General features: G+C 39.8%; 1 protein-coding gene across 1 annotated transcript in view; it reads right to left on the bottom strand.

Annotated features, from left to right (window-relative positions):
- Positions 1-20532, bottom strand: part of aldh4a1 (aldehyde dehydrogenase 4 family, member A1) — a 33872-nt gene extending 13340 nt beyond the window's left edge. The window contains exons 1-9 of the mRNA XM_060911025.1: positions 20297-20532; positions 10964-11057; positions 10789-10881; positions 10550-10597; positions 9701-9856; positions 9470-9619; positions 2331-2405; positions 2003-2190; positions 976-1049 (exon numbers count right to left, since the gene is read on the bottom strand). Coding sequence (XP_060767008.1) covers positions 976-1049; positions 2003-2190; positions 2331-2405; positions 9470-9619; positions 9701-9856; positions 10550-10597; positions 10789-10881; positions 10964-11057; positions 20297-20337 — 919 coding nt within the window. The 5' untranslated portion in view covers positions 20338-20532. The remainder of the gene's footprint in view (positions 1-975; positions 1050-2002; positions 2191-2330; positions 2406-9469; positions 9620-9700; positions 9857-10549; positions 10598-10788; positions 10882-10963; positions 11058-20296) is intronic.
- Between the last annotated feature and the right edge of the window lie 936 nt (positions 20533-21468).

Raw genomic sequence — 21468 nt, 5'->3', positions numbered from 1 at the left:
CATTCAATTCGGACCGAATGAAATGATCAGATGGGCCTTTTACAGTCCTGCGACTTCTACAGATGGATTTTTCTTCTTTTTATTGTCAGAACATTTGATTTATTCATTTGTGTCAGGATGTAAAGAGAATTAAAAAAAAAAAAAAAAAGGATGAGAAAAAATGTGTTCACAAAGAAAACATACAATTCCTAATATGGTGAGGTCTTTTGGAAAGAGACATTTATTTAACATTTATGGAAGGAGTCTCTGTGTCAGCACTTTGTAACAGTCAAAAGATTTTCCTTCACATGAAAGTCTTCAGGGCACAGGACAAGTTCATCTGTAACAACAAGCTCGCTAGGGTCTTATTAACTTCAAAAATACCCCTTTTCCACCAAATCAGTTCCAGGGCTGGTTCGGGGCCAGCGCTGGTGCTGGTTCACAACTCGTTCAACTTGCGAGCCAGCTGAGAACCAGTTTGCTTTTCCATAGCTCGCGGTGCTAAGGGAAGACATGTCATTACGTCGCTGTATATGTCAGTTACATTTGCATAAACCTTGGCGCGAATATCAAAGCAAAAACAACAATAATAATAAATGACTTTGCGTTTGTACAGCTGCTGCTTCTCGTCGCTTAAAAATGGCGATCTTTCGCGGTCTTGTTATTGTTGTTGGTCTTAACAACTCCGCCCCCCCGCTGACATAAGCGGTTCTTTCCTCTGGCCCAGCAGAGAGTTGGTGCTAGCCTGGAACCGGTTTTTCTGGCCCCAGAGCCGGTTCTTTGTCAGTGGAAACAGAAAACCCAGTTCCAAACTAAGCACTGGCCCCGAACCAGCCCTGGAACTGCTTTGGTGGAAAAGGGGCAAAAGAGAGGCGGGTGAATGACTGTTTGTAGCTGCTGTAATGTAGGTGAGGAAATGAACAAACTCGAAATGTTTAGGTGAAAATCAAACATATTCAAAAAGAACCTGCAAATCACTGAAGTAAAGTCACTGACCTCCACCAACACGAGGGAAATTTCTGTAGATGTCCAGATTCTGCGCCACTTGTTTCCACAAGCGCTTAAATGTTCTGGAGCGAAGAAAAACACAAAGCCAGAGTATGTTAAACTTTTATATACATCTCCACATTGACTGGATGTGAGCAATCACATGCTCCGATTGGCTACTCTACTACTAGGCTATCAGCTCATATACTATGAGTAGAGAAAAACAAAATGGCGGCGCGTGTTGCTGAACTAACCAAAGATGAAATTAAAAATTCTACTCGAGAACCCCCCCCCCCCAAAAAAAACCAAACACCACAGCAACAAAATATGGAATAAAAGTATTTGACGGTAAGAACATATCTTTTTTTTTTTCAAGAATTATTATCGCATTTTTCACAAATTGCTACTGCCATTTCGCCGGTTTGTTTATATTCTTCATCTTTAAGCATTCAAATTTGTCAAATTCTTTTAGACTGGTTCAAAAGATTAAAGAAGTTTGAAAATTACAGAACTGAAATGTCCAAGGAAGAATTAAATAAATGTCGAAAGCTATTCTATACTTCGGCACGACAGCAAGACGGCACTTTTACAAAAAAAAAAGTCAATTTGTGCAGCCACCGATAATGTTTTAAGAAGTCCGCCTAAGTGGAAATGATTTTGTCTGACATTTTGTATAAAGTTTTTATCAAATTTGCAAAAAATAAAAATGCTCCACTTCTCAAAATCCAGTGAATGTGGATATAATAAAACAAGTATTCCACTCAATCTCATCGTACATGGCTTATAGCCAACTCGGCGCTCCGTGCCTTGCCAGCCATCGGCTCGTGTACGACTTGATTTTGTGGAATAACACACACTTTAAAATATTACTCCACCCCATTAAACCATCTTCACATCTTTAAAAAAAAAATATCATATCAGTTCCAGTCATGGAACTTTAGATGGAATAAAATTTGTGAATTAGTGAATCCTGAGTGGTTGGTTAAACCAAAATGGTGGCGGGGGGGGACAAAAAAAAAAAAAAAAGGGGTCATACGGGACACTGCCAGTGAAGTTGATTCCAGCCAAGTGCTCAGAAGAAGTGACCGTGTCGCCGAAAACAGGGCCATCAGCTGGAACAAACTGGATGATGTTGGGTGGCAAGCCGGACTCACGCAGAATCTTATAGACCGCATAGCTGGCAGACATCGCTGTATCACTGGGTTTCCATAGCACCACATTACCCTGACCACACATACACACACAACTTCTAATTAATTAAGAAACAGTTATGTAAACAACAAAACAGGAGCTTTGACTCATGGGTTTAAGCTTGAACCCAAGACTGAGGAAGCCAATTTCCTGATTAAATGCGATGAGCTCACCATCATAGCTGGCGTGCCAGCCAAGTTTCCACCAATAGCAGTGAAATTGAATGGAGCCACAGCAGCTACAAAGCCCTACAAAATAAATAAAAAAAAAAGCACAAAAGATCAAACAGACAGATAGTACTGGGTCAATATTGCCCAACATGCACATGAGCTCAATGGCTTTTTGCTTCTAAACCTCCCCATATTTATTGAAGATGTATTCAGATACAAAATGTACCCAAAACCTCTTTGCTTACAAAAGTCCATGTTAAAGGATATGGGACTTGGATTTTTTTCTGGGCATAATTATGTATAAAGGACATAAATGCCATCTAAATCACTGCAGGGCGTCAAAAATGTGAAAATCATCACATTATTCAATTTTTTTTAATACATCAGCGTAAAACAAGGATTCGTTAATGAGCTAGGTGGTCACGTGACCCGTGACGTCACAAAAACTTTCCAAGGAGCCAGCGCTTGGGAATCTAATGTAAACAGGTTACCGAAATGGACACCATCGACAGTGACATTCCCGATGTTTCACAGAGATGTGAAGTTTGACCCTATCAATTCGAACCGATAGCTGGAAATTCACATGAACATGGATCTTGTCTTTACTCTGACGGGTCAGATGATTCTGAGAGTGAGAGTTCATTCAGTCCCCATGAAACTGAAAGCGGTCGGCTCGATAACACTTCCTGGTAAGTTAAAAGCAATTCTGCTCAAAGGCTAATGATCTGTTGAAAGAAGTATTATTTTTGTATCATACATTGAAAGTTCATCATAGATCTAGCTAAAGTCCGTTGCAAGCTAGTTTTTTTTTTTGCTGATATTTTTCGAGATTGATTGAGATACAATGCTTCCAGAGTCCAAGATGAAAACATTCGAAATGGCGAAACAAGTCAGAATTATGATAATTGATACACCCAAAATTATAATACTGATCCTTACCTCGGCTTTCAGTCGCTTAGCGCAGAGGTCTTTAACAGGGGGGGTTGCGAAATCGCACCGGATCACTCATATCAACAAAAATATTCCTGCCCTGTCCCCCGTGCAGGGATGCAAACAGCGCGCCTTTCGGCGGATGCCGCCTTTTTCACGGCTGAATCGCGCAGATCCGATAAAAAAAATAGCGATATTAATTCATGAAACATGAAGTATAAGGATGAGAAAAAAACAGTTTAAATCGGGAAGCTGCGCACATTTGTGCAGCCTGGCGCAAATGTGCGCAGCTTCCCGATTTAAACTGGGTTTTTTTCTCATCCTTATACTTCCTGTTTCATGTTTCATGAATTAATATCGCTCAGTACCTGAGTATTAATGTTGAAAGAATCCTCAGTGAAATGGTCCGAACACAGTTTGTGGGAAACAGTAGGTGCAAAGTTTTTTCAACAGGTGTTCTGTAAAGTTATCCTACCTCTTGGATTTGTCCTACCAAGCCTACTGCGCATGCGTGAAGCCTACTGCGCATGCGCAGGTGAGCCCACACTTTCCTCAGCTTCAGGTCCTTGGGGAGTGCAAAAAAACTTACTCCAGGGCATTTCCCATTGGAATTATTGCAACCATAAGCAGCACAATACACCATGATGTCCAATGTATGATGTCCAATGTACTTAAGACTATAAAAATAATTTTCTTGTCATCCACTTCTCCATTCATCTACCCGCTTGTGCTGTGCCCGAAAGTTTTTGTGACGTATGATCACGTGACAGCGGCTCTTCCGGTTGCAAAAAACGCATATCGGAAATCGAGCAGAAATGCCATATAATCATCACGAATATAACGATTTTGCTGAATTTAATAGATGATTTTGCATTTGTTGATGCAATTAATTCATATTTTTAATGGAAAGAAACTGATACAGCGTGCTTTTATGTTTCATGTCCCATATCCTTTAAGCAACTAACATGGCTGAATGATGACAGTTACCTTTTAAATGCTTGACAATTAATGATTAGTTCATGAAGATGATTTGAAGTGGCAATGTTTTGTTTCAAACTGGCGATTCACATTAACATTTTTGAACTGCACCACAAACGCTGAACAAATGAGACACAGTGGTTTTGTCTCATCTACATTAAGTGTATATTTCTGTCCACTTGTATTTTTACACTCTTCAGTCCAGGGAAGTTGATGAAATGAAAAAGTCTGACAAAAGTCCCCTTTCTGTGGGGAAGTCGTTAGCCCTGGTCTGATGAGCTGCCTTCAGCTAAGTAATTACAAAATATGACTGGATAAGGGTTGAATCACATTAAAAAAAATAAATGGGAGTCGCTGAACTAAACCTGTATTTTTTTCCTTAATATGTTTACTGGCTCTGCTATCCCCCCCCCATGTACTTGATTTAGTCTGCAAATACTTTGCTAGGTCTGCATCTGGACTGTGGTCCACCATCTGACAACCCCTGCTTTAGTGCTAGGGGTGTAAAGATGCATCATGACAATACATCATAATGGAAAAAAAATTTGACAATGTGCATCGTGAAATTGTGTTATTCACATTGTGGAAATTAGCTTTACATTAATTATGCATTCTAAATACATTTATAAACATTCACAAAATTTTGATTGAATAAACAAAATATCCGACTCTCTGACTGGGAAAATGATTGACTGAAACATAATGAATTTTTTCCATGTTAAAAAAAAAATATATATATCTAACGTAATTGCACTGTTTGAACACCAGACGTCACAATCTGCACAACCCACATCACATTATCTCTAGCCGCTTTATCCTTCTACAGGGTCGCAAAAAACATATATAGAGAGCATGCTGGGGTTGACAGCCCTGGATCACAACGACCAACACGCTTTCCATGAAATCGAGACGTGTAGCTCCGAGTTGGCTATAAGCCATGTACGACGAGATTGAGTGGAATAACTTATTTTATCCACATTCACTGGATTTTGAGAAACGGAGCATTTATTTTTTTTTTGCAAATTTAATGCATAAAAACTTTATACAAAAAGTCCAACAAAATCATTTCCGCTTAGGTGGACTTCTTAAAAACCTATCAGTGGCTGCAAGAATTAACTTGTGCTTTTTTTTTTTTGTAGAAAGTGCCGTCTTGCCGAGGTATACAACAGCTTTAGACATTTATTTATTGCTTCCTTGGACATTTCAGTTATGTAACTTTCAAATTTCTTTAAGCTTTTGAACCAGTCCAAAAAAACCCCCAAAAAAACAAAAAAACCCACAAACAACAAATTTAATGCTTAAAGATGAAGAACGTTCACAAACCGGCAAAATGACAGTAGTAATTTGTGAAAAATGCTATAATTCGAAAAAATTTAAAATGTTATGATGTAGGGGTGGCACGGTTCACAAAAGTCGCGGTTCGGTACGTATTGCGGTTTGAGGTCTGCGGTTCGGTACGTATTGCGTTTTTTTTTTTTTAAATCTTAAGTACTCTGTATTTGGGCATATAGCCTACTATTTACCTTAAGTAAACATAGTTTAGGATACAGCATTTAAGAGAGGTTAAAATTATAGTTACAATGAAATAATCATGCACAAACTGAGTTTGAGTTGACATAAGCACATTTTATGAACAATCTCTGATGAAAAGCCAGGTAGTATTTTGAAACAGCAAGAGGGAAGACATGGATGATTTCAACAGCTTTTTTATTTACTACAGTATTTATACAAAGTGTCAGGAGTGTTTGCTGCCATGTTGTGGCATCTAGAGGAACCAGGTGTCTTTTGTCACATACAGAGTTTTCATAATTGGAAGAAATAAAAATGAGTTCTTAAAGCTTACTTTTGAACAGATGTGTGTGTTAAAACTTAAACTTTTATGTGGCGACCAACCAACCACCTATATACAAAAACCGAATCAAAAACTCTTCTAATCCCGGAGAGTGAGGATGTATTTTTTCACTTGAAATTAAAGTGCAGTGTTTTGAAACGTATGGCTGGATTTCTTATCTAATCTTAAAGTGCCACTGTATTCTTAGAACGATTTATAACAAAATACACACAGCCAATATAAAATATTGCAATAAAACCAATCACTGCACTGTTTAAAACAAACCTCCCCTCCCCTCGCCGGAAAAAAAAAAATCTAGTTCGCCCATTATCCTGTGTCATTCTGAGATGCGCAGATAGACAGTAAAGGGAATTCGGAATTCCCTTTACTATCTATCTGCGCATCTCAGAATGACACAGGATAATGGGCAAACTAGATTTTTTTTTTTTTCCCGGCGCCGCAGTACGCCGGAAATCCAGCACGGCGCCGGAACGCTATCACCCCTGTTCGCGCGAAAGAGAACCACGTGGTTTCATACGGGCATTCGGCTTTTTTTTTTTTTGGCGAACGTCTTAAATAGGGGTACCGCGGTTTATACGCGTATTGCACCGCAACAGGCGTATCGTACGGTTCGGTTTTTTTTCCCATAACCGTGCCAAGCCTATTATGATGATCAACTACTTTTATTCCATTTTTTTTTTTTGGGGGGGGGGTGTTTTCGAGTCGAGTTTTTATTTCATCCTCGGTTGGTTCAGCATCATGCTCCGCCATTTAGTTTTTCTCTACTCATGGTACAGGAGCTGATAGCCTAGTAGTAGAGCAGCCAATCAGAGTGTGCGATTGCTCATATCCAGTGAATGTGGATATAATAATACATGTTATACAGTTAAACAACCAGGTTATAACCGCTCTTCAGTAGCTTTCAAATGACACCTTCCCAGTTGCCTCTGATATCTTGCGTAGGAGGTTACGGTAATTGGCATTTTAGCCAACTTTGGAGCTCCATTTCCAGTGAAAATAATGCCTCAGCCACTGCTACAGAGTCCATTATGCTTCAATTGATCATTTTCCCAGTCAGAGAGTTTGCTTATCTGATCAAATTTTGTGAGTATTTATACATTTATTTACTTTAGATATAATGAACCTGCAGTACACGGTCCACTTTGTTTACAATACTAAATTTCTGCTCATAGCAATTTTTAATTTATTTAGTTTTATTGAGACAAAAATGCATTGTTTAATTCAAAAAAAAAAAAAAAAAAAAGGAGTCTTTGTCATAATTTTTCATCATTAAAACTCTGTTTAAAATATCTTGAGATGTGAATTGAATCTAATCGAATTGTGAAGCCAGTATCGTGAGGCCATTATTAAAAAATGTTCTGTTTCCGGTCCACCGGCCGGGTGAGTGCCGTTTGTGCGGTTGAAGTTTTTTTTTTTTTTTAACGCCGGTTTTTCGACATTTTTTTCGGGTTCGTAAATCTAAAATCGAACTTGACATTTACGCATTCCCAGGGCTTTCCACTAAGGCTCATACTAGCCAGCCATGACAAATAAGTAGCCAGCCGGGGGGAGTAAACACAAAATAAACTCCTGTGCACGCAGTTCCCAGGATTAAATGTATTTTCCACAGACCATTTATTTATTCACTTTACTCAAATACAAAGTAAAATGGCAGTAAATCTTCTTTCTTTTCTTGCGTATTGCATCATGAGGCGTTCCTGGCTTGTAAATCTCTTATTTTCGGTGCATGAGACATTCACGCAGCTGAGCATGCTATGAAATAACAACGACAACGGTCTGCAGTGGGGCTACACAATTACACACTCAGCGAACATTTCTCCATTTGTGTATGAAAATACACTCCAACCACTCAGTTTGGCTTCATTTACAACCAACGGTGTCTTTTGATGCCAGCACGTAATTGAACGAGAGAAGACTGGTTTACCGGAGACAAAATAAGTGTCATCTCTCCTTCTGTTCCCTCCGATACACTACTGCCTCCGCCGAGTGCGCGCGCACTCTGAACTGAATCAGCTCTGCCATGCGGCACAAAAAAAATGGCAGCCACCATGAAGGAAGGAGATCCGGAGTTTTAAATTTTGCTTAAGTGTGAAATCGCAAAATGGTATTTTAGCGAACAACAAAATAGTAAAGATTCAGAAAAACAAATCATTCAGTGATCATTTTAATAGTGTAATTTCATCCGAACTCGGCCTAACGCTCGATTTAGAACTACAAAAAGTCCATGTGTCGGACATTTTAAGTACCTTTGTAAAAGTTTTGCAAATGTTGCAGTCAGCATTTAAAATGCTAACTTACTTAAAGCTTTTGTACAAGTTTCAGTTGATTAAACTGTCATTTTATTAAATGTGTCTGCTTTTGTAATAAAAAAGTACTGAAAGAAAAAGCAAACACAGCATTGCGATTTCTTATCCATCCATATATATATATAAAATGTGAGTGATTCCACGCTTATGGGTACTGAAATGGGGACATGAACTTATTTTTAAAAATTCACCTAAAACCATTTCTTTTTTTACCATCAGGTCACAAAACATGTAATCTTTAATGAATGATATGTTAAAAGATAACTTTAATTTTCTGAGATGTAATAAAAACATATTTATATGCCAAAGTCAGAACGTAACAGAAGTGTTGTGGACATATATATTCTCGATTTTAACAATGTAGAATTACTTTTTGAAACATAGGAAGGTGATGTTTTAGCAAATATAATTAATAAACATGTGTAGTAGAATAAACATACACATTCTTTCAATAAGATTAACATGGTATAGAGCTAGATTGTAATTAATTTGTAACAGACGCGAGATGGACAATCGTAACAGAAGTAATGTAACAGACATCATTTTGGAACTCATAGGCTTGACTTTGGCATATAAATATGTTTTTATTACATCTCAGAAAATTAAAGTTATCTTTTAACATATCATTCATTAAAGATTACATGTTTTGTGACCTGATGGTAAAAAAAGAAATGGTTTTAGGTGAATTTTTAAAAATAAGTTCATGTCCCCATTTCAGTACCCATAAGCGTGGAATCACTCATATATATATATATAAAAAAAAAAATCCCTCCCTCCCGAAAATTTTTTTGCTCACCCGGTGGACAGGAAACGGATTTTTTTTAAGGATGGCCTGAACTGAATCACACCATGACCGGAGGGTATTGTTACACCCCTATTTATTGCATCTTATATTTTCAATGTATATACCAATTTCCCCATTCATTTAAAAACCAAAAACAAATGATTTTGCGATATTGTGTGACAAGTCACATTCTATAACACACCTTTTTTAAGATGCTTGTGCATACTGTACTTTTGTCCATTTGTGTATAAACTGAATATCAAATTTAGGTGCTTTTGAAAGAGGAGCCCACCTCCAGCCCACGGTACAGCATGGTGTTAGTGCTGCCATCACTGTCCAGAGGTTGCTGCTGCTCCAGCTCGACTGCATGCTTGGCGTTGAACCGGAAGAAGTCAATGAGCTCGGCTGCAGCGTCGATCTCAGCCTGCACGATGGTTTTACCCTAAAACAGCAGAGGAGAACATCATCACATTTCTACAATGGAAGTCAGGCTGTAAAAGTGCCAGTGTGGCTGAAGCACTACCTGGCCAATCATGGTCTTCGCCAGAACCTCTGCTCTCTTCGGTCCACTGATTACATCAGCAGCCTTGAAGAAGATCTGGGCTCGGTCTGTTACTGGCTTGAGGTCCCATTCTCTCCTCGCTGCCACAGAGGCCAGGATGGCTTTGTTCAGGAGCTCCTGTGATGAAAGGCCACAAATATGCTTGCGTGCAACAGCACTAACTGTTTAAAGCCTAGGTCACAACCGGACGTACGATTTTTTGGCCGTGCGATTTTTGGCGTTTCCCAAATCGCTAAGGTTTTTTTGCATTTTTTTTCCCCTCCGTGCGTTTCTTGCACATAGACCGGCCATAGGAGCACGTACGGCCGGTTGTGACCAAGGCATAAGACTGCAAATTTATTAACACAGCCAACAAAACTACACACCCTAAATAATCTCTTTTTGTTTATTAGCCATCATTGCTGGAGTCAAACTGGAGAATTCATCCATCTGAATCTCTCCATCCATTCAATCAGTCCATTTGTCTCATTCACACATCCATTTAAGTATCCAAATCCATCTCTGAACTTATGGTCAGGTATTCATCTGTCCAAAAGCATCTTTTTAAAATCGATCACAAAAAGGAAAAAAAAAGAAAAAAGAAAATCCACCCTTGTTCTTATGATAAGCACATATCCATCCATTCCCTGCTTTTAAATCCATCCATCCATCCATCCACTTTATATCTCTCAGACACACTGCCCAACAGTTGAGAGTAAATATGATTGAATTATCTTTGTGAATTCTCAAACTGCAGCACTTCATATATTTCGAGTGTGTTATAGAACATCCATTCAATCCATGTACTGGTGCGTAAATTCATTTCCTTACCTTATCAGCGTAACAGAACTTGGCCACTTTGTGCGCATGATTAAAGGGCTGTAAATAAGAGCGGTATAATAACGTACTATCAGTACTGTGATAACACTGCTGTTATAACATCACATGCTACACACAGTTTATCTTCTTTGAGAATTCCACTGCTTTAGCATTGACACAGCAAAATTAACTGCGTAGGCTTTGTCGAGAAACGGTTAGATTGTGTTTTCTATATATTTATACATACTCACAGATAGCTGGTATCGGATATCTTTGGTCCAGATCTGTTCGTCTCCGATCACACATGGAATCTCCTCCGTCTTTCCTTTTAGGTTTTGTAGTGCCTGGCAAAAACAGTGCAAGTCTTTGCTTTAAAATGTCTCGATTTTGCAGATTAATTTGGGCTTGTGTGCGCGCAATATTCACCTTCTCTAGCTCCGCTCTTTCTTTGCTTCCCTCTTTGAATGCCAATATGGGTTCATTCTTAACCTCCACAGCTGCACAAGGGAAGGTCTTGAACCTGTGGAGAATATGGTTGACATGTCCAGACTTTAAAAAAAAACCCACAGCATTATTGAGAGTTAGAGAAGAGAAACTAAGCCTGGCAAGTGGCACAACAGAAGCGTCAGAAGACTGCTAGTCTTGGAGAGCAAAATTGGCCATACTCTCTGGTTAGGAGGATTGGTGTTATTTACCATCTCCTTCATCAATCATAGCAACTAACCAATTGTGAGCTCATGTATATGGAAGAGGGTAGACAGTTTTCTATTAATAGGGGTGTAACGGTGCCCTGTGACACAGCATGAGCTGCAGTTCAAATATATACTGTAGCTGGCTTCATATGTCAGAGAAAGCACATGCCAATTTCCACCCTCCCTGGTTGGTAGGTGTTGCATGATAGTAAAGAGTTAGGTAATACTTGGGAATTGACAAATGATCAAATTAGACAGAAAATAGGATTAAAAAAAAAAAAAAAAAAAAAAAAAAAACACCAATTATGAAGAATGGTTCTGTTTTCCGTCAAGTTTTTCCACAGTAACCGAAGAGCTTACAGTTACCTTCTTGATCATCGTTTTTCATTAATATTTTATTCATTCGGCAGTCGTTTTAGTCCCAAAAGAATTAAAGTTATGCTGATGATATTATGCACTGTAGATGATGATATGTTCCAACTCTTTGCAATTTTACACTGTCGAACTCCTTTCTGATATTGCTCCACTATTTGTCGGTGCAGAATCAGGGGGATTGGTGATCCTCTTCCCATCTTTACTTCTGAGAGCCGCTGCCACTCCAAGATGCTCTTTTTATACCCAGTCATGTTAATGACCTATTGCCAATTGACCTAATGAGTTGCAATTTGGTCCTCCAGCTGTTCCTTTTTTGTACCTTTAACTTTTCCAGCCTCTTATTGCCCCTGTCCCAACTTTTTTGAAATGTGTTGCTATCATGAAATGTCAAAATGTCTCACTTTCGACATTTGATATGTTGTCTATGTTCTATTGTGAATACAATATCAGTTTTTGAGATTTGTAAATTATTGCATTCCGTTTTTATTTACAATTTGTACTTTGTCCCAACTTTTTTGGAATTGGGGTTGTATATTAAACTTTGTCTTTTCAACATTTTGGAAATTGTGTTCATCGAGATATTGTTTAAAATGTTACTTTTCAAAGGGGGTGTACTCATTTACGCTCAGCACTGTATATATGGGTCTGTCTCAGAAACTGGGTACTGTGGGGGTCCCCCACTAAATATACTCACCTACCCCTTTTCCACCAAATCAGTTCCAGGGCTGGTTCGGGGCCAGTGCTGGTGCTGGTTCACAACTTGTTCAACTTGCGAGCCAGCTGAGAACCAGTTTGCTTTCATAGCTCAGGGTGCTAAGCGGAGCCACGTCATTACGTCGCTGTATACGTCAGTTACGTCGCTGCGTTTGTATAAACCTTGGCGCGAACATCGTAGCAACAACAACACGGAGAAGAAGCAGCAGCAGCAACAACAATAATAATGGATGACTTCGCGTTTGTACAGCTGCTGCTTCTCGCCGCTTAAAAATGGCGACCTTTCACGATCTTGCTATTGTTGCTGGTCTTAACAACTCCGCCCCCCCGCTGACGTAAGCGGTTCTTTCCTCTGGCCCAGCAGAGAGTTGGTGCTAGCCTGGAACCGGTTTTTCTGGACCCAGAGCCAGTTCTTTGTCAGTGGAAACAGAAAACCCGGTTCCAAACTAAGCACTGGCCCCGAACCAGCCCTGGAACTGCTTTGGTGGAAAAGGGGCAACAGTAAATAATCAATAAACTATACGGTTTTGAATGGCGATGTTGATTTTAATTTGAAATAAAATGCTGAAAGAAATAATACAGATAAAACTAAATCTTTGATGTGAATACTTTATTCAGAATCTGGCAAAAATTCTGCAAATTTGTGGAAAAATGGCAGCTTGATCTGGGACATGATAAATGGTTGACTACATCGCGTTCCCTTAACCTTCATCCTACCAAGTGGGGTCCATCTGGACCCCGCACCTATATGTTTGTTTGCCATTTTAAAAATATGTGACATACTGCCTCACTGTTTTATGAATTTGTCGGAATTTATGTCTTAATTAAAACACTAAAGCACCGGAAGATCAGCTTTTTGCATTGTGAAGGTATAATTAATTTGTTACTGGGGTCCAACCGGACCCCAGAGTAAAGTTTATCTGCCTTTCATTTTATAATTGAATAGCACACTGAAAGTTAACTTCTTTTATTTCTTTTATGTTCCATAATGAAACTACCAAGGCATTCCTTCTTGGGGTCCGTGTGGACCCCACTGCTGCAATAAGCACAGGCTGCAAAACAAAAGCCCTAAATTATTTTACAATTACTTTTTTGTTTTAAATTCTGTAAGAAAAGACCTAAGTTGTAATCCAGAATGTTTTACAGCTGCATGAGCTGCAAAAATCATGTATATAATGCCAATTTTTTTTGTGGCGCTATAATTTGCTACATGCATGCTAGTTATTGCAATATTATTGCATTTATAATACATCATTGATATTCAGCCATAGTGGATTTTGTTCTTCAATAAAGTTATGTCTGTTTGCTGCATTGAATTGGTTCTTACTGCATTGATTTCAAGGTATTCCCTCCTGGGGTCCATACGGACCCCGCCTGGTAGTTTGTGTATGTAAAATTGGCTGGTAGGATGAAGGTTAAGTGTGTTCTTTATGCCTTGGGCCCTTTAGTGTATTGCTGTTATTAATACAAGATGTTCTGAACAAAACTTATCTGGTGATTTTGTCTTTATAAGCTTTAATTTTAAAGAAAAGTATTGGGGTCCAAACAGACCCCACATGGTAAGATTAAGGTGTAAAATAGCATGGTAGGATGAGGGTTAAAAAGGTTGTAGTCCACTGAAAAGTCTACAGCTATCACTAATTGTATTTTAAGTTGTAACTTTATAAACCTAAGGATTGGTGAATAATCATAACCACAATAAAACATCATGCAAAATATTTGATCACCGATCAAATTTGATTTGAACACAAACTGTTTGTGTTCATCGAGATATTGTTAATGTTACTTTTCAAAGGAGGTGTACATATACAGATATACAGTACCAGTCAAAAGTTTGGAAACACCTTCAAATTCGATGTTTTTTTTTTTTCCTACTGTATATTGTAGAACAATACTGAACTCATCAAAACTATGAAATAACGTATGGAATTATATGGTAAACAAAAAAAGTGTTAAAAAAAGTTTCATCTTTTAGATTCTTCAAAGTCGTCACTATTTACCTTGATAACAGCTTTGCACACTGTTGGCATTATCTGAACCAGCTTCATGAGGTCGTCACCTGGAATGCTTCTCAATTAACAGGTGTGTCTTATCAAAAATGGAATTTCTTGCCTTCTTAATGCATGACACCATCAACCAGTAAAGAGTAAATAATAAAAATAGAGTAAATAGCCCTGTTCAACAACTGTAGTAATCCATATTATGTCAAGAACCACTCAACTAAGTAAAGAGAAATGTCAGTCAGTCATTACTTTAAGACACGAAGTGTCTTTTAGTTAATTAAAATAAAGAAAAAACATCAAATTTGAAGGTGTTTCCAAACTTTTGACTGGTACTGTATACATGGGCATAGCAGACGCGGGGTACGCAGGGTACATGTCCCCCGCACTTCCCGTATTTGTGCCCTCTGACCCCACACTTTTTACAGCCATTACAACCGCTCAATTCATTTTTAACATGTGGAAACGTGTTTTTCCGAGCTGCCTCTAAACGCGTCATGAGCAGGCAGAGCTAAGGCAGCAAACAAACACCGCTGTCGTGTGTGATCAGAGACGCTTTAGAAAATATTGTATGAGTATCTTTGGTGTGATTCAGATCTGGGCAGCGCTTCTGTATGTTCAGCAAACCAGCCAAGAGGCTAAAGACTTGACACAGTTTTTTTCCAAACAAACCGTCTAAGTTGAGTAATGCTGTTGAATGTAGATAATGTTTAGCTAAAAGATGACAAATAGATGTCAATTTAGTTAGTTAAGCTAGCTAGCTAACTTAGAGGCGGTAGTAACTAGTTACATTTACTCCGTTACATTTACTTGAGTAACTTTTTGGATAAATTGTACTCTTAAGAGTTGTTTTGTTGCAAAATACGTTTTACTTTTACTTGAGTAATATTATTCTAAAGTAACAATACTCTTACTTGAGTAATGTTACTATTTTGGCTACTCTAATGCCGCTTTTCCACTACAAACGCGGCTGAGCCGTGCCGTGCCGTGCCGAGTCGAGCTGAGCGGGGCTGTTGGCGTTGCATTTCGACTACAACCGCGCTGAACCGTGCTGGCTGGAAGTGGGTGGACACATTGGGTGGAGTTAGCGAAAGTGGGTGGACGTCATGTGATGTCGTTAAGCAGCGCAAACAGTGACATCAGTGACAGTGGCGGAACAAGTCAGAGCCGGGCCGGGGGCGGGGCAAATGACCGGGCCCTTTATTAAAGCTTATCATAACATCATTTTAGGCTACAAAATGTCCGCAACTGCGGTGTTTACCAATTTCAACACTACCGGGTGCAACTATGTTATTTAGTACATCAAGTCCTTCAAACGAACATGTAACTCAGAAACAAGAAACATTAGGATACTGTACATGGCTCATAATAAAACATCAATAGCCTATACTGCGCACATTATTTGAAGGGCATACGAATGAGCGCTCAGAGGTTGCAACGGTGACAGGAAGAGTCAGAAATAAAAGGAGGGCGGTGCAAACCTCACTGAATGCACTGTGTTTACCAATTTCAACACTACGGGGTGCAACTATGTTAGTTTGTACATTAAGTCCTTCAAACGAACATGTAACTCAGAAACAAAAAAAACATTCGGCGACATACTGTACATGGCTCATAATAAAACATCAATAGCCTACTGCGCGCATTATTTGAAGGGCATACGGCGAGCCTTGCGCTCCGCGAACTCGTCCACGATGCTCTGTATGTCACTGATTCAGTGAGCTTTTAAGCGGTAGTCTCACGACCCGAATAGTAAACAATAAACATGGAGGACATGGAGTCGTTAGTGTTGCTGGTCTTGGTGCTGTGGCTTGTTGTCACCGACAACGCGGACAGATACTGGCAAGAGCGTATAGATGAGGCGAGGCGCATAAGGCTTCAGAAATTCTCGTAATTCATAATTATTCTCCTTCCGGGTTTGCGGTGTTTACAGATCCCAGCGCGCTCGCGGGGCGTGTGTGGGCATGTGAGGACACGCCTCCTCACCAATCAGTGCACAGGGGAGTGTCTGCTCACGCCCCCAGCCTCAGTCGGCACGGTTTGGCTCGCTTCAGCCCCACTCCAAAACGGTGCGAGTTTTAGGGGCTAAGCAGGGCTGAAACGAGCTGAGTCGTGCTGGTTTTTGGTAGTCGAAACGCGAGCCGTGTCGGGCTGAAGTGAGCTGAAGCGAGCTGAAAAAGGGTAGTGGAAAAGGGCCATATGATTACTCACTTCTGGGTAGAAAATAAGAATATAAATGTATTTGTGTTCCTTTGACTTATTTTTGTAAAGATTTAATTTATTTTTGTGGTAGTTAAAGTTTAAAGTACATGAATTTGCTGATTATTATTACTGTATTCCTAATTCTATTTCAAAATGTTGCTTTCCACATATTTTTTAATCTTTATTGCCACAATAGAAAGAGCAGGGTGAGAGAGGAGACAGTGGACCAGAGGCCAACAGGGAGGATTATGCAGGGCCACAGGTGAGAAGAGAATATAACTAGCTATGTCACGACTACTATTCTTAATTCTATTTATAAATTTTACTTTACAGATTTAGACTTGGGCGGCACGGTGGTGTAGTGGTTAGCGCTGTCGCCTCACAGCAAGAAGGTCCGGGTTTGAGCCCCGTGGCCGACGAGGGCCTTTCTGTGCGGAGTTTGCATGTTCTCCCCGTGTCCGCGTGGGTTTCCTCCGGGTGCTCCGGTTTCCCCCACAGTCCAAAGACATGCAGGTTAGGTTAACTGGTGACTCTAAATTGAGCGTAGGTGTGAATGTGAGTGTGAATGGTTGTCTGTGTCTATGTGTCAGCCCTGTGATGACCTGGCGACTTGTCCAGGGTGTACCCCGCCTTTCGCCCATAGTCAGCTGGGATAGGCTCTAGCTAGCCTGCGACCCTGTAGAAGGATAAAGCGGCTAGAGATAATGAGATGAGATTTAGACTTTAGATTTTGATAGTATATCATTTTTAAAGAACTAAAGTCGGTTCCCTGGTGCTGTGCTGTTTGTGGTTATGTGGTTCTTTAGCTGCTAAGGAGAGGTGCAATTGAATGCAAGAGGATAAATCACTCAATAGACCTCTGAACAATTTGTCCCCCTCACTTCTAAAATGATGGCTACACCCCTGACTCTGTGTGTGTGCGTGTGTGTGTGTGTGTGTGTGTGTGTGTGTGTACACACTACCGTTCAAAAGTTTGGGGTCACTTTGAAATGTTCTTATTTCTGAAAGAAAAGCACTGTTCTTTTCAATGAAGATCACTTTAAACTAATCAGAAATCCACTCTATACATTGCTAATGTGGTAAATGACTATTCTAGCTGCAAATGTCTGGTTTTTGGTGCAATATCTCCATAGGTGTATAGAGCCCCATTTCCAGCAACTCTCACTCCAGTGTTCTAATGGTACAATGTGTTTGCTCATTGCCTCAGAAGGCTAATGGATGATTAGAAAACCCTTGTACAATCATGTTAGCACAGCTGAAAACAGTTGAGCTCTTTAGAGAAGCTATAAAACTGACCTTCCTTTGAGCAGATTGAGTTTCTGGAGCATCACATTTGTGGGGTCGATTAAATGCTCAAAATGGCCAGAAAAACGTCTTGACTATATTTTCTATTCATTTTACAACTTATGGTGGTAAATAAAAGTGTGACTTTTCATGGAAAACACAAAATTGTCTGGGTGACCCCGAACATTTGAACGGTAGTATACAGTGGTGCTTGAAAGTTTGTGAACCCTTTAGAATTTTCTATATTTCTGCATAAATATGACCTAAAACATCATCAGATTTTCAAGTCCTAAAAGTAGATAAAGAGAACCCAGTTAAACAAATGAGACAAAAATATTATACTTGCTCATTTATTTATTGAGGAAAATGATCCAATATTACATATCTGTGAGTGGCAAAAGTATGTGAACCTCTAGGATTAGCAGTTAATTTGAAGGTGAAATTAGAGTCAGGTGTTTTCAATCAATGGGATGACAATCAGGTGTGAGTGGGCACCCTGTTTTATTTAAAGAACACGGCTCTATCAAAGTCTGATCTTCACAACACATGTTTGTGGAAGTGTATCATGGTACGAACAAAGGAGATTTCTGAGGACCTCAGAAAAAGCGTTGTTGATGCTCATCAGGCTGGAAAAGGTTACAAAACCATCTCTAAAGAGTTTGGACTCCACCAATCCACAGTCAGACAGATTGTGTACAAATGGAAGAAATTCAAGACCATTGTTACCCTCCCCAGGAGTGGTCGACCAACAAAGATCACTCCAAGAGCAAGGTGTGTAATAGTCGGCAAGGTCATAAAGGACCCCAGGGTAACTTCTAAGCAACTGAAGGCCTCTCTCACATTGGCTAATGTTAATGTTCATGAGTCCACCATCAGGAGAACACTGAACAACAATGGTGTGCATGGCAGGGTTGCAAGGAGAAAGCCACTGCTCTCCAAAAATAACATTACTGCTCGTCTGCAGTTTGCTAAAGATCACGTGGACAAGCCAGAAAGCTATTGGAAAAATGTTTTGTGGATGGATGAGACCAAAATAGAACTTTTTGGTTTAAATGAGAAGCGTTATGTTTGGAGAAAGGAAAACCCTGCATTCCAGCATAAGAACCTTATCCCATCTGTGAAACATGGTGGTGGTAGTATCATGGTTTGGGCCTGTTTTGCTGCATCTGGGCCAGGATGGCTTGCCATCATTGATGGAACAATAAATTCTGAATTATACCAGTGAATTCTAAAGGAAAATGTCAGGACATCTGTCCATGAACTGAATCTCAAGAGAAGGTGGGTCATGCAGCAAGACAACGACCCTAAGCACACAAGTCGTTCTACCAAAGAATGGTTAAAGAAGAATAAAGTTAATGTTTTGGAATGGCCAAGTCAAAGTCCTGACCTTAATCCAATCGAAATGTTGTGGAAGGACCTGAAGCGAGCAGTTCATGTGAGGAAACCCACCAACATCCCAGAGTTGAAGCTGTTCCGTACGGAGGAATGGGCTAAAATTCCTCCAAGCCGGTGTGCAGGACTGATCAACAGTTACCGGAAATGTTTACTTGCAGTTATTGCTGCACAAGGGGGTCACACCAGATACTGAAAGCAAAGGTTCACATACTTTTGCCACTCACAGATATGTAATATTGGATCATTTTCCTCAATAAATAAATGGCCAAGTATAATATTTTTGTCTCATTTGTTTAACTGGGTTCTCTTTATCTACTTTTAGGACTTGTGTGAAAATCTGATGATGTTTTAGGTCATATTTATGCAGAAATATAGAAAATTCTAAAGGGTTCACAAACTTTCAAGCACCACTGTATATAACAGTCTATTTTATGCCCTCTCCTTTTTTCCCCCTCCAACTATCCTCACCACCTACAGAGCATTGCAGTAAGCATTTCACTGCATGTTGTACTCTGTATGATTGTGCATGTGACAAATAAATTTGAAATGCATTTTTTAAAATAAATAAAAACATGACCTACAATGCATAAAGTCTCTTGGGATGGAACTTCCACTGCACTACCCCACTCTGTGGAGGAAAGATCTCTCTCTCTCTCTCTCTCTCTCTGTTTAATCATTTTTTTTTTGTTTCATGTGCACTTGTTGAACTGAAGTGAAGGAGGCAGCTTCTGTTTCCTCTCGTCACCTCAGTGATCTTCTGTAGTGCCGCAGGATTATGAAGCCAAAAGTCTACAGTCACATAACAGCTGAGCACAAAAAAAAGGTTGGATTTTTTTTTTTTTGCTGCAGAAATAGAAATAAATATATAAAGTGTTCTTGGGGGTTTGTGATATAAAGCAAAACCATGCCAAAGGCGCGTGACACTGACAGGCTAATTCATAACTGCGCATGCGTACACTCCAGAATGTTCTGCAAAACTCTACGAGACGTCGTCGAAGAAATATGTACACTTTTTAACATCTGGACTTTAATATTTACACCATTTACACGGGTCAGCCATCGGGGTGAAAGTTATCCTTGTGAAAGAACATACTCACCCCCTCCAGGACCGACAGAGCGCCGACCTCACCCTCAGCATGTCTCAGAAGGAAACAGAGAACCAACGAAGAACCAGCTCAGTCAATTTACGTCAAAAACGAGACACTTATAAATCTAAATAACCAACAATAAACTCATTCAACAACCTCGCTTAACAATGTACGGTATCCAAGTAACAAGCTACGCATAACCCTCGAGTGCTAAAGTCAACACTAGCAGAATTCAAACAGAACCGTACTATTACTGTTTAAAAGGGAGGAACGCCTCGAAAATAAGGATACATTTTGTTTATTCTTTGAACATACGTCAATTTTATGATAACTCCACAATATAACTTTTCATTATTTTACATGTTACATATACATATTCAGCTTAATCTCGAAACTTTGCCTTTAAATAAAAAAAATTAAGTTTATCTCCCCCCGTCTATGCTAAATGGAACGCGCCGGAGGGCGAGTCTCAAACCAGCCACTCAGCTTCCAGGACGTCTTTTCTAAGCCAATCACATGGCAGCATTTCTGACAGGAAAGTTCTAATTATAAAACAGTCACAACTCTTTGGTCTGCACTGTCAGAAACAGTCCATTTCTGTTCCCCTAGGTACAGTTTACACTAATCTATTGGAGTTCAAGGTAATTATGTGTACCTTTTTAGGGCCAGAAAGGTACATATATGTTCCCAAACAGTATATAAAGGGTACAAATAAGTGCCAGTGGCACGGTGGTGTAGTAGTTAGCACTGTTGCCTCACAGCGAGAAGGTTCTGGGTTCGAGCCCAGTAGCCGATGGAGGGCTTTCTGTGTGGAGTTTGCATAGGTTTCTCCCACAGTCCAAAGACATGCAGGTTAGGCTGATTGGTAGCTCTAAATTGACCATAGATGTGAATGGTTGTTTGTCTCTGTGTGTCAGCCCTGCGATGACTTGTCCAGGGTGTACCCTGCCTCTCACCCATAGTCAGCTGGGATAGGCTCCAGCTTGCCCGCAAACCTGCACAGGATAAGCGGTTACTGTGGGTGGTAAAAGAGAGCAACTGGACTTTCTTGAAGCTGTTTCACCTCTCATCCGAAAGGCTTCTTCAGTTCTGTCTGACTAATAGGGAGTATCAGGTATATATCCTCTCATGGATGAAAAGCAGTCCTAAAGTGTTGTTGACTCATCCTGTTCGTGTGGGTC

This window comes from Neoarius graeffei, chromosome 26, assembly GCF_027579695.1.
Source record: "Neoarius graeffei isolate fNeoGra1 chromosome 26, fNeoGra1.pri, whole genome shotgun sequence".
NCBI classification, from domain to species: Eukaryota; Metazoa; Chordata; class Actinopteri; order Siluriformes; family Ariidae; genus Neoarius; species Neoarius graeffei.
Note: the sequence above shows the minus strand (reverse complement) of the source record. Positions and strands in the feature narration are given on the sequence as shown.